Source organism: Engraulis encrasicolus, chromosome 2 (genome assembly GCF_034702125.1).
Source record: "Engraulis encrasicolus isolate BLACKSEA-1 chromosome 2, IST_EnEncr_1.0, whole genome shotgun sequence".
NCBI lineage: Eukaryota > Metazoa > Chordata > Actinopteri > Clupeiformes > Engraulidae > Engraulis > Engraulis encrasicolus.
Genome location: NC_085858.1, coordinates 10,627,984 through 10,645,214, shown reverse-complemented (window position 1 = coordinate 10,645,214; position 17,231 = coordinate 10,627,984). Strand labels below are relative to the sequence as shown.

Here is a 17,231-nt window from a genome sequence, read left to right as displayed (position 1 = left end):
TAATAAAATGATACTTTGGGTTAACGAAACCTTGAAGAGCTTGTTATGATGACCATAATAATTTTAGCTTAGCATCTAACGTGAGCCAGCCGAGTGGCGAAAGACCTAGCTTACTATAAGTTACTTCACCACGTTGTAATGTAGCCGCAATTAAAGATAAATGGGAAGTTAGGCTACAAAACAGAGCTGTTACACAGAAAATTGCAGATGTGTCTTTGGGGTCGGCGTACCGTTTGGCAAAACATAATCCATGTCAGCAATACTCAGTATCAACATTGCTTTTGTATGAGAGCTCAGATTGCTCCAATTTTCATGTTGTACATCTGCGTAAAATATTGTTTGGTTTGTGTCTGCAACCACCAAGTTAATCCTCTACGGACATTTGTAAATAACTTTGAATGTTTGGGCATCAAATGACATGCAAAACCTTTCCGTTTGACAGACAAACCATGGACGCTGAAGAAAGGCTCCTCGACGCCAAGCTGTCATCCGGAAGATTGAAGATGAAGATTGCCGCGTCGAGCAGTCATCATGACCATTTTTTTGCTGATCCCCCCAGTTTTTGAAAAGATTCAGAATACAAAATCACTCTTAGAAGTAGACGGTATGGTAAACAAAACCAAAGGTTAACACCTTTCAGTTAGTAAACTGGCCTACAGTAGGCTATGACTAAACATCTGGGTGTTTTGTATGCTTGACATAAAGATTAAAATGAAATATTCACCCTTATGTTCAGCTTTTTAAACGTGCAAATCATGGAGTGGACATTCTTCCCCAAGCTTGTAAGAAATGCATTACTTCAATCACACAGTGTCTCCCAACTTCTTTTTTGTCTCATGTACCCCTAAGCATTTTTTGTCATACCATGAGTACCCCCTCCCTCATTGCTCTAGTCAACTGTTATATATTCTCTATCCCAGTGGTTTCCCAACCTTTTTCTTCAGGGACCCATATTTTTTACCATTGTAAGCTTTGGTGACCCAATCATGCCAGCGCCACGCGAGAGAGGGAGTCCCAGGCGAGAGGGAGTCCTGCGGAAACTCATTAGAAAATTGTATTCCTCAATTTGTCTTCAGTCAAATATAGAATGACTGTTTAATGTGTCGCTTACATTTTGTTGCCTCTATGCATATATCAGTTTAAAAGCTTTACTTTGTCATATATTCAACATGGGCTATATGGTATTAAAACGAAACCCCTTAAAATCAAGAGTGCTTCGCGACCCACTGTGGATCTTTGGCGACCCATAAGTTGGGTCCCGACCCATAGGTTAGGAACCACTGCTCTATCCCAATATGATTATGCTCCATACATTTCTTTTTATTGATACCTGCCAATGCATGTACCACCTGCATTGTGTTCACGTACCCCTAGTGGTACATGTACCCCTGGTTGGGAAACACCGATCTAAAACAGTTGTAACAATAGTGTGTTAACCAATATTACAAATTAAACAAAATTGTGCGGGCTGCTGTATATAAGCATTTATTAACTGTGTTTCATAAATTGCAATGGTTTTTGAAGCTGGTTCTGATATCGGTTCCTCTGTGGTTGGGTAGGATGCAGGCAGTAGCGTACTGTGCACATCTTCAGCTGTAACGATAAATACAAATCTATTTTTAAAAAAGAATTAATGTAACATTAAATAATTGAAGCATATCACTGGTATATATAGAGTAACTATAAACATTTCAGTGTCTACAAATGTCTACATTTGTTTAAAAAGGAAAAAACCCATGAACATCCTTCTCAAAAAAGTTTTGGGTGCAGGACTAAACAAAGTCAAATGACAACTGAAAATTAAGTCTGCTCACCAAGCTCCTGTTTTACTTATTTAATGTGATGAGCTTGAAGTGCAGACTTCATTTTCAGTTTTCAAATGTCTTTAGAAATATGGGGGTGTACACTCACTTGTGTAATACACTATAGATGTAAACAGAGACGTTGTCCAAGTCCTTGGTCATGTGATACCTGCTGCAGTGTACTCCACGTCTTTCAGACCGCTCCGCTGTAAATAATAATGGCATATGAAGTGTGATGAGAATACGTCACCGTTTGATACACCAACAACTTAGGTTCATGGGAAGAAAACACAATAGATAAGGAGATGGGCTGCTCGTGTTTCAAAGCATGCTGCCTAATCAGTGAAAATCATGGGGTGGTAGTTTCATGGTGTGGGCATGCATATCTGTCAATGAATTGGTACCCTTGTAATTATTGAAGATAGTGGCTACTGACAAATGCTGAGAGTTTACTACGCTTGATGTATACTTTTATCCAGTCCAATTACTTTTTGTCCCTTCAAATTGGGAGGCACATGAAAAAATAAGTGATAAGCTTTGGATGAAAGCATTGGCTGAGTGTAGTGTAATGTTACATACCGGGTACTATATATCATAGATGGCAGCAGGCTGGTCGGGTCCTCAGTTGTGCACTGGCAACAGTGGCTGGTCCTTGTCCGTGTCTCTATGGGGCCTCTTCTCAGGTCGGAGTGACAATCCTTGATGATGTTGACTATGGTGAGACCTGCTGGCGTGTAGCCTACTGTACATTTTCAGACATCTGTAAAGAAAATGATGACAAACGAAGGGTGATGAGAACAACATATATTTCATTACTCACAAGCAGGTAATTGGAGTGCTTCTGGGTCTTCACCTTTTTTCCTTGGTGCTCATCAGTGTAGAGGCTCTCAAACTTGGTCCAGGAAGACAGATGCTGAGGCACTCAAGGTTGCAATTCTTTTAAAAAAAAACTTTTTTTATTTGGCTACAATGCCTAAGCGTTTCGGCCCTTATGGCCTTCTTCAGATACAAGCTTGATACGCCCTGAAGAAGGCCATAAGGGCCGAAACGCGTAGGCATTGTAGCCAAATAAAAAAGTAAAAAAATTGCAACCTTGAGTGCCTCAGCATCTGTCTTCCTGGACTATATTTCATTACTATTTTATTACTAATATATAAACACATGCAGAGTAAGCAGATGATGGTGTTAGCTTTACATTGGAAGGTCTCTGGTCTTAACTCAGGAGCATACTTTAAGGATTTGAAACTTTACTTACCTGACAGTGAGTCCTGGCTCTGTTTTCCAGGTGAAGTGTGGTTTGTTGTTTGCCTACAGAATGAAACCATGTCACATGAGGATGGGGAAATGTTTACTACACAATGCACTCGTCAGTAGGCCTACAATTAAACATTAATGACACAATTTGCATTACACTATGCACTCGTCACTCAGTACAGTCAACATTAATGACGCAATTTGCATACTGAAAAACGAACGTACCAATGACCATCATTTCATCACCAACTAGCAACTTGGCAATTTGGCAACACAGAAACAAACAATATTTAACAGTTGACGGAGGAACACAGCTAGACTACGTTGCTTTTCCGATGTGGCCACTGGCCAGCATAGTGCCAGAATGGTAGTGAAATGTTTTACTCATCTTGATGTAAGGACTTGGCTACGGTACGGAAGGAGGGAATTACACCTGACGCACGCCAAACAGACACATTTTGCTTTCAAAAGCAATGGCATTCAAATTATAATTAAGTTACTTGACAAGCCGACAGATCATCAAACACTGAAAGATCAGCATGCTTGCCTTGGGCTAATAACAAGCTAGCATTGTCGTACGTGTTTGTTTAACAAAGCTCAGTCATTTTGGTCAATCAGCCACGTATATACATGTTTTTATTTTACTTACCAAAACTGCAGAGGTCCTTACAGAGTACGGAGAAGTACATCCAAAAGTACAACAACGCATATTTGTGGAGAAAGTGTACCAAAATTAAATAACCCATCGCAGTAATGAAGCTGTTGAAAGCAGAGCTGGTTGAAAGTAATGCAGCAGGGAGGGAGGGGGCTTCCCCTGGAGACGCCGCGAGACTCGCCCTTCTCCTTGACAACGGCCTGCCTGTCAATCAAAACAATAATTCTAAAGAATGGCAACTGCCAATCAACCCAAATAGCCATGCTCATTGGTCATTTAAACTATTTTAATAGCTTTCTTAAATAAAGGGTCAGCCCGAAAAAAATATCTGGGTTGTTTGGGAGGGAGGGGAGACTACCGTTTTAACGAAACAGGGCCGACTCGGCAAGAATTGCCGAGGAACTATATGGCTTCAAGTCCACCATAGAGATACATGGAAAAAGGCGCTCTACTTCCTTCTTCCGCCCAAAAATCGTCCCATGTCCCGCCCCCAGCCGTTGCTTCACAACACATCGAACATCCGCAGTCCAGTTATACTATACACGTCAGTGAGGTAGACTGATATTGACAAATGTAAATGTGATTTAAATGATGAGAGTAGTGCATTAGTATTGTATTGGTATAGTTCGGCTACCATATGAGTGGCATATTGGTGAGGTTTCAGCCATATGTGTCCCCCTCAGATTGTGGTTGGCAGAGAGAGAAGGTGCCTACAGGAGTTTGGTGGCAGATGGCAGGGTGGCTTTGGGCAATCCGTACTACCCCTGCCTTGCTAGTGACAGTTTGCTACCCAGCACTGGGCATCCGTGCCCCTGACACTAACAGTGCACCACCCTGCCCAGTGCCCAGCAACGAGGAACTCCAGCTGTCCTTCCCCAAGGCCTTCCCCATTGTGGAGGAAGAGAGACTCTGTGTGTGCTTGTGTGTGTGTGTGTGTGTGTGTGTGTGTGTGTGTGTGTGTGTGTGTGTGTGTGTGTGTGTGTGTGTGTTTGTGTGTGTGTGTGTGTGAGAGAGAGAGAGAGAGAGAGAGAGAGAGAGAGAGAGAGAGAGAGAGAGAGAGAGAGAGAGAGTGCATGCGTGGGTGCATGTGTGCGTGCATGCGTGTACATTTGTGTGAGTGTGTATGCTTATTTGTGTACTGTAGTGTAGTGGAGACATTAAAGAATGTTCATTGAATGTCCAAGAATGTCCATTCTCCATTCCCACTGTCTCACCTCATCATCCAATGCATTGTGTTCATAAGACTTGGTGTTGGTGACTTACAGTAAGGTTAGGTGATAACATTGTGAACACTTTATGTGTGTCTCTCTTCATGTCTGTGCAGATCAACTAAAGAACGCGTCGGTCGAGAATGGGTGCAAAGAGGACATTTTCGGTGAGTATATTGTAGCATGATATAGTAGAGTCAATGGTATAGATATTTGTGCACGCCCCCATGTATGGTATACTGTAGGCATACACGTGTGTGTGTGTGTGCGCGTGTGTGTGTGTGTGTGTCTGTGTGTGTGTGTGTATGCGTGCACGAGCGTGTGCGCGCATGTGCTTGTGCTTGTGTGTGTATGCCTGCGAGTAAAAGAGCAGCTCGTTCCTCACCGGGGTAATGTGTGGATGCTGACAGGTTAATGGGACCTGAGCACTGCTTTATGATGCCACTGCATTTTATGGCTCTTATTGGGGCGTGTGTGTGGAGCGGGGCAGGTCACACCCAATCAGAACTCACATCTGCTTGTCTGTGATGACGCCCTTTGTGTGTGTGTGTGTGTGTGTGTGTGTGTGTGTGTGTGTGTGTGTGTGTGTGTGTGTGTGTGTGTGTGTGTGTGTGTGTGTGTGTGTGTGTGTGTGTGTGTGTGGGTTTGAGAAGGATGGAAAGACTCCATTGATGGACAATATTCTTTGTGACTCAATCTGGTAGTTTTGTTTATATACTGTATTATACATCTCTAACCATCACTGTATGATACACTTAAACTGTCATTAAAGCTTTGTATGTCCGTTTTGTTTGTGTGTGTGTGTGTGTGTGTGTGTGTGTGTGTGTGTGTGTGTGTGTGTGTGTGTGTGTGTGTGTGTGTGTGTGTGTGTGTGTGTGTGTGTGTGTGTGTGTGTGTGTGTGTGTGTGCGCGCACGTGCATGGGTGCGTGGGTGCGTGGGTGTGCGTCTGTCTGGGTGTGAATCTGTCTTGATTTTGTGCAAGGCTATAGAACTGTGTATGGAATAGACAATCCCCTTTTAAACCTTAGATGTTTCTTGATGAAATGCCACTTGACTCGTACTCTATGTCTAATCACGTACGCCATTTCCTGTTAGATTTGACGGAGGCGGTCCCACAGACTCAGCGATTGGACACGAGCCTACAGAAGGCCAGAGCCCAGCTGTCAGCCAGGAGACACCGGCCCTCTCGCTCCCGCCTCCGAGACAGCCTGAGCTCCATAGAGGATGACAGCCTGGAGTGGAAGGTCTGTGTGTGTGAGAGAGAGAGTCAGAGAGCAGTTGTAAAAAGTTGGGACACTTGGTATTTTGTGAATAAAATCAATATGCTGGCTTTCTCAAAACACTCAATATGTTAATAAGGTAGAGCATTGTGCACAGACAATACAGTTGTTAAAGACAAGCAGAATTATTGTTTTGAGGTACAGTAATTACGTGATCATTTAAAATTTCAACCCTGCAACAAATCCCAAAAAAAATTGTTTTCATTACATTACATTACCATAGGTCCGTGAAAGGGGGTTGCAGTGGTGCATTTTCATACCCAGTTTTGGGCTCCCTAAATGAGGATTTCTGGACTTTTACTGCAGATAAATGAGTGGAGTGCAGGAGCATTAACATTGTTAAGAAATAATTATGAATAAAAAATGCACCGTCACTTTAAAACTCATTCCAGCGCCCTTGTACATTACATTACACTTCGCTGACGCTTTTATCCAAAGCGACTTACAGTAAATTACAGGGTATTGGTCCCATTCCCTGGAGCAGTGTGGGGTTAGATGCCTTGCTCAAGGGAGTGGAAGAGTGGAATTTAAACCTGCCACCCTCGGATCTAAAGCCCATCTCCTTAACCACCGGGCCACGGCTGCACTTCCCATTCGATTTTACAGCCGGACTGAACAGAACGCTGTTGAAACAATTGTCATTGTGCCTGCTGCGGTACGTAAGGTCAGATGTTTTTCGGAAAGAAGCATATTTCATTGTATTCGTTAGGGGATATCAGTCAGATTTTGCAATCAAGGTCGGAAGAGTCATTGTTCACCTGTTAAGGATTACAGTAATTTAAGCATCAGCTGACCCATGAAAGTGATTAGTTAAGTAGTGCCTCTTTAATGTGTGTGTGTGTGTGTGTGTGTGTGTGTGTGTGTGTGTGTGTGTGTGTGTGTGTGTGTGTGTGTGTGTGTTTCTGTGTGTGCGCGTGCGTGCGTGTGTGTGTGTGTGTGTTTCTGTGTGTGTTTCTGTGTGTGTGTGTGTGTGTCTGTGGGTGTGTGTGTGTGTGTGTGTGTGTGTGTGTGTGCATGTGTGTTTCTGTGTGTGTTGTGTCGTTGTCTGTTTTCTTTCAGTCTTCCCAGAGCTACAGCAGCCCCCTGCACAGCTCCTCCTCCCCTCTCCACTGCCTCCTCCACCAATCCACCGCCTCGCCCGACCTCCAGTCATCCTCCCCTGCCCAGCGGACCCGGGCCTTCACCTTTGACCCCTGCATGGTGGGGCCCACCCTGGCGGAGGTGCGCAGGAGGCACCGGCCCCTCCAGAGCGACTCCTCCCAGGAGGCTTTGCTGCTAACGCCCGCCAGCTCACCACCCCAGGGCCCCGTGGAGGAGGCCGACGCGGTGCCCGGCTCAAGGGACACATCACAGCAGAAGGACAAGCAGGCCCTGAGCAAGAACGGCAGCGCACTCCATGATGGGGACAAGCAAGGGGCCCAGGGCCACCTACAGCAGGGCGATCACTCGCAGAGCGAAGGTAAGCTTTCTCACAGCTCGAGTTTTAAATGACATTACATTAAATTACATTTACATGTACATTACATAGCTGATGATTTAATTTGAAAAAGCTGGACATACAGTATTTGCATTGCATTACACTTAACTGACACATTTATCAGCATCTTACGGTAACTCAAGGCGCGCTCAGGCTGACTGAGAACCGTGCCGGTGCCCGTTCTTGCACCTCATCTTGAACTGGCCGGCGTGCTCACACAGCAGGTCTGAGTGTTCGAGAACCCGAAAGCTGGTTCGCAATGCAAACTGAAAAATACTTGTCTTTTCTCTAAATACCATGACGACAACATGGACAGCAGCAGGTTCATACAGGTAACACAGAGTCAGGTGTGGAAATGTTCAGAGCCTGGTAAGAACATGGGTGGTTCGCAGTTAAGCTTCAGTTCCGAATCCGATAGTAATTGGTGCGGGCACAGGCACGACACTGTTCTAGGTGACTTGAAAACAGTATCAGACTTATTTAGGTACAATATGGTGTTAGGTTCAACCATAGACAAAAGTTCTGGAGAGTACAGTTATTCCTCCAATGCTATGAGATTCAAACCTGGAATGTTCCTGTCACAAGATCAACTCCCTAACAGATGTGTCAAAAGTAAAAGTAAATTTATGGTGCAAGTACAACACTAGCACATGGTATTACATAGCTGTTACACCATTTACTCTATTGTATGTACAATGTACTGACATAGATCGACTGTGTTGTTACTGAAAAACACTTAAAACCTAGCAAAATCCCCTACAAACGTCATCCAACCAGCGCAGAGTCAGCTGATCGTATGACAAGTACACAGGTTACTCAGATAATTTACCTGAGTTGGAAGGAAACTGTGGGCCCTTCTCAAAACCTAGTGCAGTGCACTTCCAAGTGTATCAGCCTAATTAGTCACGCCCAGTGATTGGATACTCTTTTGTGAACTCTACGGAATATCCTGGGTGTGACAAATTAGGCTGATACACTTGGAAGTGCACTGCACTAGGTTTTGAGAAGGGCCCACTGTCTCTTTTTTCCTATTACCTTTGACACCCCTGCTCCCTAACCATTAGACAAAAACTGCCTTCGCATTTGGCATGTACCCAAGTACTCACGCCCACAAGTACACTGGCAATGGCACTGAACAATTGACCTTTGCGGTAAACAGTAGAAATCAGATTTGGAGCTTGTTTCCTGTCATCCTTGTTTCCTCATTTACAGATGACAGCCACGACACTGGCACCGACGAGCCTGGCAGCCCCACGGTCCTCCTGGACAAGAAGACCAAGAGGCGTTTCCTAGACCTCGGGTAACGAAAGGAACAGTCTTTCTTCTGAGAGTGTGCTCAACTCCAAACTGTTTCTACAAGGTCTGCGGGTGCGATCGAACAGAGTTGTGCAGAACCGAAAAGGCACACTCTCAAGTGTAGTTCTTGTATTTTATTTTTGTGGGTTAGTCTGTTGTGGTAACCCTCTAAAATAAAACACAAGAACTACACTCGAGAATGCGGCTTTTCTACAAAAAAAATCAATGAAAGGAACACAGATGTGTTTCCAAATGTATTTTGATAACTAAGATTTTATTCCTGGTAACAAAATAACATACAAAAAACAAATGCAATTCATGATGACAAGAATAAGATAAGTAACACTGATATCTTAAGAAACAGGATTTTTGGAACAGCTTGTGGAAATCTTTATGTGTTGTATGTTTGGGTCTTTCAACAGGGTGACCTTAAGACGGACCTATGGAAAAGTCAGAAAAGACAGAACTAACAGAATGTAAGTGTGAATTCCATTAGTTAATTTCTAAGCAAAATGAGAGAGAGAGAGAGAGAGAGAGAGAGAGAGAGAGAGAGAGAGAGAGAGAGAGAGAGAGAGAGAGAGAGAGAGAGAGAGAGAGAGAGAGAGAGAGAGAGAGAGATTATATATGACCTTACTAATGGTGTTGCTGCTGAATTTGCTGTCTCTGTGTGCAGAGAGTCAACAGAAGCACGTCCGGCCCGTTCGTCAGCTCCGTCACTGGTGCCCTTCTCCTGGTTTAGTGAGAGGATGAGGGGCTCTGTCAAATCCAGCTCTCAGACTGCAGTGAAGGCTGACTCGGCAGTACGTGATAATACAGTAATATCATCTTATTTCCCACAAGTTCTGTGATTTGGACTGCTCTGTCATTTCATTTATAATGGCAACAATAATCCAAAAAATGTGCCAGGCATTTTTTTAACACAGGGCCCAACATTACATATGTTGCAGATTTCACAAGTTTGTTTACCTCCTCAAAAATCACTTGATTAATTTAATTGTTGAGCTTTTTGTCCTCATGACTTCATTGCCCATTGCTCCTTACTGACCGCTTCTCCTTATTTGGTCTGCAGGTGTCCAAGCAACCGACAAGAGAATCTCAGCAGTCCTCTCAGCCCTACCAGAGCCTCTCACTATCCGCTGAGGAGGTGACCTCTCTCTCTCTCTCTCTCTCTCTCTCTCTCTCTCTCTCTCTCTCTCTCTCTCTCTCTCTCTCTCTCTCTCTCTCTCTCTCTCTCTCACACACACACTCTTCCCCCCTCTCTCTCACTCCCTCTCTCTCTCTCTCTCTCTCTCTCTCTCTCTCTCTCTTCATGCTTCATGTCAAACCTGTAATAATACCTATTATAAATACCGGTGTGTATATAATAAATCATGTTACAAATTCTATTACAAAACCCCTCAAAAATAGCACTATTATTAGTACTTAGCACTTGCATCCAGCTTAGAGATGTGATAATGACACAACCAATGTCTGAATGAGCAGCAGTGTACTGTAGGTTCCGAACTGGTGTAGTTGTGGAAAGGTAGATCCAGTACTTCCTGATTCAATGTGTTGATCACGTGTGGTTTGACAACAAATTTAATAAGGAAACTTGGCCGTGTCAGATGGGAACATTTGTATTGATTATTCATTAGGAACATACAGCGTACATTCTGCCAGCATGCACACTTTCTAAACCAGCAGATATCCATCAATATGGAATGGCACACTGAATGTCAAAGCCACATATTGTTTTGTCTGTTAGATTCTCGTGGGCGTTTAATTTGAAGGACGCTCCGGTCTCCATTTCTATGCTGACATTGGGCAGCTAATAGGAAATAAATCCTGGTGTCCTTGGTGCTCTGGATTCGTATTAGGGAAGGTGCTGGCAGTGAAATAGACAGTAGTAGCAAAGCATGTAGAACAAGCATCCAAGCAGCAGTTGACAAATACTGCATAATAGACAATAGAATAGAATACCATAGAATAGAATTCTTAACAAATTATATAAATCCCTTTTTTTAAGCTCATTCGGTGTAAAATCATTAGTAGTAGTAGGAGGAGTAGAAGTATTGCTTTATTGTCACTATAAATACAGTGAAATGCTGTTTGGAAGCAACCCACAGATGCCCACAAAAGTAAAGATAGTTTAACAGTATAACTAATGTAATGATAATATAGAAATATAAAGATACACATTGAAAAAATATAAAAGAAAAAGCTAGGAAATATAAAGATATAGAAGAAAAAATAAAGATATAAAATCATCACTTCATCTAAAACCATGAACATCCCAGAGCATATTCACAGTTTCTTAGTAGCAGTGTATGACAAGGGCTGCTGAGATGTTCTGATTATTTGTAAGTGTTTAAATCAAAAGTGCATTTATTAAAACACTAATAGGCCGTGCTACAGATGCATCAGATGTTGCATCCCTATCAGAGTACAGTTGATAAGAAATGCCAGTTTCCCAGCAGTGTTTTCCTACAATACTGTTTCTTCAGGCTGCAAGCGAGTGAGGGTGAGTGCAGTCTGAGACAGCAGTCTTCCCCAAGAGCCACACCTGCACCCTAGAAACAACACAGGCATACTGCACCCTGCTGGACAATCGCAGTAACACAACTATGGGCAGACTTTTTGTTACCTGACTCTGGCCATCTAGCCGAACGCAGCCAGATGATGTAAATCAGGTTAGGCTTTTTGGCAACCACAGTGGGACATATAGTGCATTGAAATTCCTACTCTCACTTTCTCCTCCACAATCGGCTATTTTTCAACCAAAGTGATTTCCATGGTAAAGCCACGAAAACTGGATGCTTTTATCCAAAGTTACACACAGTTGTTACAGGGTATCAGTAAATGTTACACATAAAAGGCTTCATTGGTTGTGCATGTGAAATGTTCTGGCTAAAAGGCTGTAGGGTTTGCGTTGTCTGTGTGTGTCTACAGGAGAACAGCTCTGGACAAGAGACAGATGGCAGTTTGCTACCATGGAGACGAACAAGGACCGCACAGCCCTCCACAGACAAACGGCTTTCTCCACAGGACAGCTGAGAGACCCAGACCTTGCATACGATACAACCACAGCTTTTTGGGTCCATCCACACTTGGCTATTTAGCTTCCACACAAGCCCTGGCTCTGGCCTGAATCTGGGCCTTGTCCGGCCAGGATCTGTTTTGCTGCTGCAGCTGTTTTAAAAGACGTCTTCCACACACAGCAGGTGTGAGTAACAATGAAACGCATAGCAGGTATAGCTTTTGGGGAAAATAATACCCCTATGCTCAGAGGATTGGATAAATGGACAATGCATGTATAAAGGACTTCACAAATTGACAGAGAATTACAGACATAGAGGAGACAGAATGAGACAAAAATGTTTGCGCAATGGACTTTACAATAGAAAAGTTTGACATGTCTAGAGAGACTAGATGTTTGGCCACTGAGTGTTGCTCAGTTGGCCACTGAGTGTTGGTCAAGATGAATTAATGTGGAATCTTAATTGTGGAGAAGTCCTCACTTCAATGGGACAAGCCTTTATCTTATGCAGGTCCGCCACAGATAATGCTGTGACGACCTGAAAGCTTTAGATGCAAAATCTTTAAATATTTAATATTTAACGTTTCTTTTAATATAACAGTATAAATCCCTCTTTTCATGTTATAGCAAACAAAAGAGACAGATGTTGGACAGGTATTAATAAGGATGAATCATGTAGAAATTGGATTTAAAGTCTATGTATTGACACTGAACTGGAACTCCATGGTTGAGGCTGGGCATCTTCAATGAGGTAAACTGAACGGTCTGAATTAGCATAGTAGGCCACTACTCGGACTTGCCAGGCCACAAAACAGACAGTGCATAACAAAACATTTCGCTTCAGTGATGGCATACCTTTACTAGGGTAATACCACACATTAAACCGTTATCATATGTAGTGTAAGAGAACACATTGTGAAACTATGACAGAAGAGAAAAGATAGTAATGCCTGGAAATACAGTGTGTTGAGGAATGATATATTACAGGGCTAAATTGTATGTGTTATTTAAGATCAGAAGAGACGGAGGTGCTAAAGTGAGCATGTTGTAAATGTGTGACAAAGGAGTTTTTTTGGTGTGTGAGTGCGAGACAAAGCTTTGACAGGGGTGTTCAATTCTTAGAGCATGGAAATGTAAGACTGGTCATTGCCTCATTTGAAAGTGTGAGTGTTGACATCAAGAATCTTGTCACTTTGCTTTTTTTCTGCTTACCAGATGACCTCTTCATTATTAAAAAAAAAAAATTATTGACCTTTTTTCATTTAAAAGCAGAATCACATAGGCAAAGTTTTGCCCTTGTCATCACCTATGACTACAAATAGAATATATCTGGGAGAGTTATGTCTCAGTCAAACTGACAGTAGTGTGTTGGAGTGCTATTTACACTGTGACAAATGTGCGTGTACATCTGAGCATGTTTTGAACTGATGTCAAAGGGTTTCCTCTGAGATGCCAGCCTGCTTTGCTGTGTCCATTGACAGAAAGGTAGCCACATTTTCTCTTTTTTGTAAGGCGTCAGAGATCTTTCTGTTAATGTACATATCACTCCATCTTCTGTTGTGTCATTCATTGTTCCTGCTTGTGATCAGGGGTGTGTTTCTCGAAAGCGTAGTTCAGCAACTTGGGTAGTTGCCAATGGGAAATGACATTGCAAACAACAAAATAGCTAATGAAGTTAGCAATGATGGTTTCGAGAAATGCACCCCAGAACTGGTAGGATATATGGAAGTATATCCCCAAGTTATATTCTCATATTGTCTTGTTTTGCAAATGATGTACAGGGCGTGTTTGCTAAATAACGACAGTGGTTCACACAGTTCGCACGACTGACGGTTTATTCCATAAAATCACATTAAACAAAACTGTGCTGGACAATCCTTCTAAAACGTACTGCTTGCCATGGATACCCGTTTGGGTCCAGCTAATAGTGTTTCCCTAAACATTACTAAAATTCACAAGCAATTGTAACTTTTTTACCTTCCACAAATCTCCAGAATATATTTAATTATATCGTCATTGTCTGTTCAACACTTTGTGACAGAACATTTTTTCCAAAATGCTTTTCTTCACCTTTTCTGTCAGATGCGCTGTGATACAAATATCTCCCTTTTTGTTGATACCCAGGCCCTCTGATGGGACAAACGGTTCAGTTGTCCTGGACTCACGGAAAGGGGGGGGATGGGGGTTGTGTCCAGAATTGGGACCACATAACATTGTATGTATTGAGTGGGGGGCCCTTTCAGATGATTTAGTCCCGGGCCTGGTCAGAGCTGTCAGAGGCCCTGCTGATACCTGTTAAAAGTCCAGAAAAAGACTTTCGCACCAGAGGAGACAAAGTCTATACTGCTTCATCAGAATGTGTAGGACAAGTCTGGGCCCAAGCAGGGGGGTGTGAGTGAAACAGAAGGACTTTGTCAGTAATTCTGCGTGCAGTAATACTCTTGCTGGCCTGCATGTGTGTGTGTGTGTGTGTGTGTGTGTGTGTGTGTGTGTGTGTGTGTGTGTGTGTGTGTGTGTGTGTGTGTGTGTGTGTGTGTGTGTGTGTGTGTGTGTGTGTGTGTGTGTGTGTGTGTGTGTGTGTGTGTGTGTTCGTGTTCCTATGGCACCCATGCCCAGTCTTTTTCAACAGGTTTCTGTAATTGTAACGCTTCCTCTGAAAATAAAAGTACGAGTTAAGACAGAACTATGCACCAAAGAAGAAAAGAAAAGACTAGAAGAGATACTGTGCTGGCTCAGGTAGTTGGTCCCATGTGAGTGTGAACGATATACGTGTATGCAGGAAGGTCAGCAGATGGATCCATTTGCCAACTTGAAGTTGGACATACTACAGTTGGACATACTACAGTACTGTACATTCAGTAGACGTTGTCTGCAGCATGCAGAAACAGATGTGTGTCTGTCTGGCGGCTCTGGTCTAGTGATCCATCCCCAACTCTACCCAAGTCTCTGGAAAAGAGACAAAGGCTGCATTTGGATCTAAACCCATTACTACTGCTGCATGGGTTGAGGAAATATCTCAATTTCCTTCTTCTAGTAGTCGAAAAGTCATACTATACATGATGCATTTTTTTGTATTTTGATTTGTGGTACGGCTGATTGAAATCTCATCACTTCTGATTGAGGCCACGTGCAATGGCACATCAGTTAGTGAGCTTCCCCGTCTGTCACAAAACAAGGATGGTACAGAAATAGTCATCATACAGGTGGCCACATGAACCACTTGGACAGAGTGGCAAATTGCACAATTGATTGCACTGTTAGTAATTACCAGAACTTCATAGAGCAATTTCGATTAAAAAAAATGGGGGTCACAAACAGTAGCGTGACAGGTACAATCAGCAATTCTCTTATCATTATTCACAGGTGCTACTTATCAATAAAATAGGTGCACTTATTTACGTTCATCAAAGTGACAAATGATGGATGCCGTAGGTATTCTAAGTATGTGGTTTAGAGATTGACCTTGATAAGGTCAACCAGACTTAGTGTCAAGAAATCTAATGGGTAATGGGGTACATTGAGTACCCAAGTTACTCGTAATGACCCTGCTCATAATGATGCTGATGTTTATTTACACACATACATGTTGTGGCTTTAAGCCATGTCTTGGTGTGCATTCCAATATGCAACCTTGCTCCTTGCACGTTTTGCTGATGCCCCGCCTCCGTGGAGAAAACAATTAAGATTCCCCGCTGTCAGCATAGCCAAAATAGTTTTTGGGGGACTATTCTTCATTCACCATCCAGTTTGCAAATGAGAAAATGACTTAACAATTGAGCTTTCACGAGATATTCAAATATAATGCTGTTGTCAGTGATGTCATCACGCCATATTACTTCCTGGTACGAGGCCACAAGCACAAGTGGAGGATGGAAGTGTGCATATTGGAATGCACCCAATGTCTTAGAAACTGTTGGCACTATACAGCTTCCTGATGACCCTCCAATAGCTTCACACAATGACCCTGTGACCTCATGAGGCTGTGAGCCAATAGGGAGTAAGGATCATACAGTAATACTTGACAGTTAAAAGATTGTGCTGAAGTGTGATACATATCATAATTGTTCCAGAAACATCCCAAAAAATGTGCACCTGCATTAGTTGTGACATACACATGGCATTTGAATGAGGTAAAAACGGATTTTGTGTGTAGCATGGCTTAGCCTACTCCAGATGTCATCTTTGCAAACCTCAAAGTACACGTCGTCTTCCTTCTCAAAAATACATTTTACAACCAAAAACCTTCTTCCGCCTCACAAGAGGACTTCAGCAATTCAGCTCCGTTTCCTTGATTTCAGATTATTTACACTTACACTTTATGAATATACACTTATAAAGTTATATGTACAAACAACACTGATTTCAACATGTAGGAATATAGACATGTCTTGAAATACTGTGGGGGATTACAACTAAAAAAAACTATAATTAAGTGCAACAAAAGAAAAAAAAGCATTTCGTTGATGTCCATTTGGAGTGTGGGATTGAGGATGACCCCCTACAGTCTTTCATCACCCCACCTTCAAACACGCTGTCTCACACTCAAAGAAAAACTAGAGATAAAAACCTTGGTAAAGGCATTGACATGTTTAAAGTCATTCAGTAGTTTTAGAGGCAATATTTTCAAAAAAGCAAGAGGAATCACTCACAAAATACTTTCATACACAGGTTACAGCCTGTGTGTGTGTGTGTGTGTGTGTGTGTGTGTGTGTGTGTGTGTGTGTGTGTGTGTGTGTGTGTGTGTGTGTGTGTGTGTGTGTGTGTGTGTGTGTGTGTGTGTGTGTGTGTGTGTGTGTGTGTGTGTGTGTGTGTGTGTGTGTGTGTGTGTGTGTGTGTGTGTAAGTATGCTTTCCAACATCTGTTGTGTTGCAAGAAGAAATTCACATATCCTTGGGTCACAGTAGGAGAAACAAAACAAAAGAGAAAAAGAAGCACAAATACAAATATGTTTTCGACTCTGTCCACCGACAATTTACCCTCATGAAAAAAAGACTCAAAAAGGATGAATGATCCTTCTTTGAAAATGGAGGAGGAAGAAGAAAGAGTGTGGATGGCCTCAATCCCATGTCCTAGGTCCATAACGGGCTCTTCCTCCCCACAGACAGGCAGAACGGTTCACAGAATGTACAGTAGTCTATTACCAAAGGAGAAAGGGTGGGAAAGAGAGGGAGAGAGAGAAACCAAAAATGGTGTTGGCCCTAGAGATTTAGTTGTCTCTCATGGCCACAGCGGCCGACCTGTT

The 17,231-nt window shown here is 42.7% G+C and overlaps 1 protein-coding gene and 1 long non-coding RNA gene across 3 annotated transcripts in view; one reads left to right on the top strand and one right to left on the bottom strand.

Moving 5' to 3' along the window:
• Positions 1 to 12,539, top strand: part of samd14 (sterile alpha motif domain containing 14) — a 15,202-nt gene extending 2,663 nt beyond the window's left edge. The window contains exons 2-9 of the mRNA XM_063213021.1: positions 5,036 to 5,086; positions 6,016 to 6,164; positions 7,260 to 7,659; positions 8,890 to 8,977; positions 9,396 to 9,449; positions 9,647 to 9,788; positions 10,043 to 10,117; positions 11,902 to 12,539. Of these exons, the coding sequence (XP_063069091.1) occupies positions 5,036 to 5,086; positions 6,016 to 6,164; positions 7,260 to 7,659; positions 8,890 to 8,977; positions 9,396 to 9,449; positions 9,647 to 9,788; positions 10,043 to 10,117; positions 11,902 to 12,006 (1,064 nt within the window). The 3' untranslated portion in view covers positions 12,007 to 12,539. The remainder of the gene's footprint in view (positions 1 to 5,035; positions 5,087 to 6,015; positions 6,165 to 7,259; positions 7,660 to 8,889; positions 8,978 to 9,395; positions 9,450 to 9,646; positions 9,789 to 10,042; positions 10,118 to 11,901) is intronic.
• Positions 1,997 to 4,120, bottom strand: LOC134460641 (uncharacterized). 2 transcript variants are annotated; one of them, XR_010037135.1, is made up of 4 exons: positions 3,706 to 4,120; positions 3,058 to 3,110; positions 2,382 to 2,562; positions 1,997 to 2,008 (listed from the first exon to the last, which is right to left on the bottom strand). It is a non-coding gene; the product is annotated as an uncharacterized LOC134460641 (long non-coding RNA). The 2 variants fall into 2 exon arrangements; XR_010037134.1 differs by lacking the exon at positions 3,706 to 4,120 and having other exon boundaries at positions 3,058 to 3,261.
• Positions 12,540 to 17,231: the final 4,692 nt, after the last annotated feature.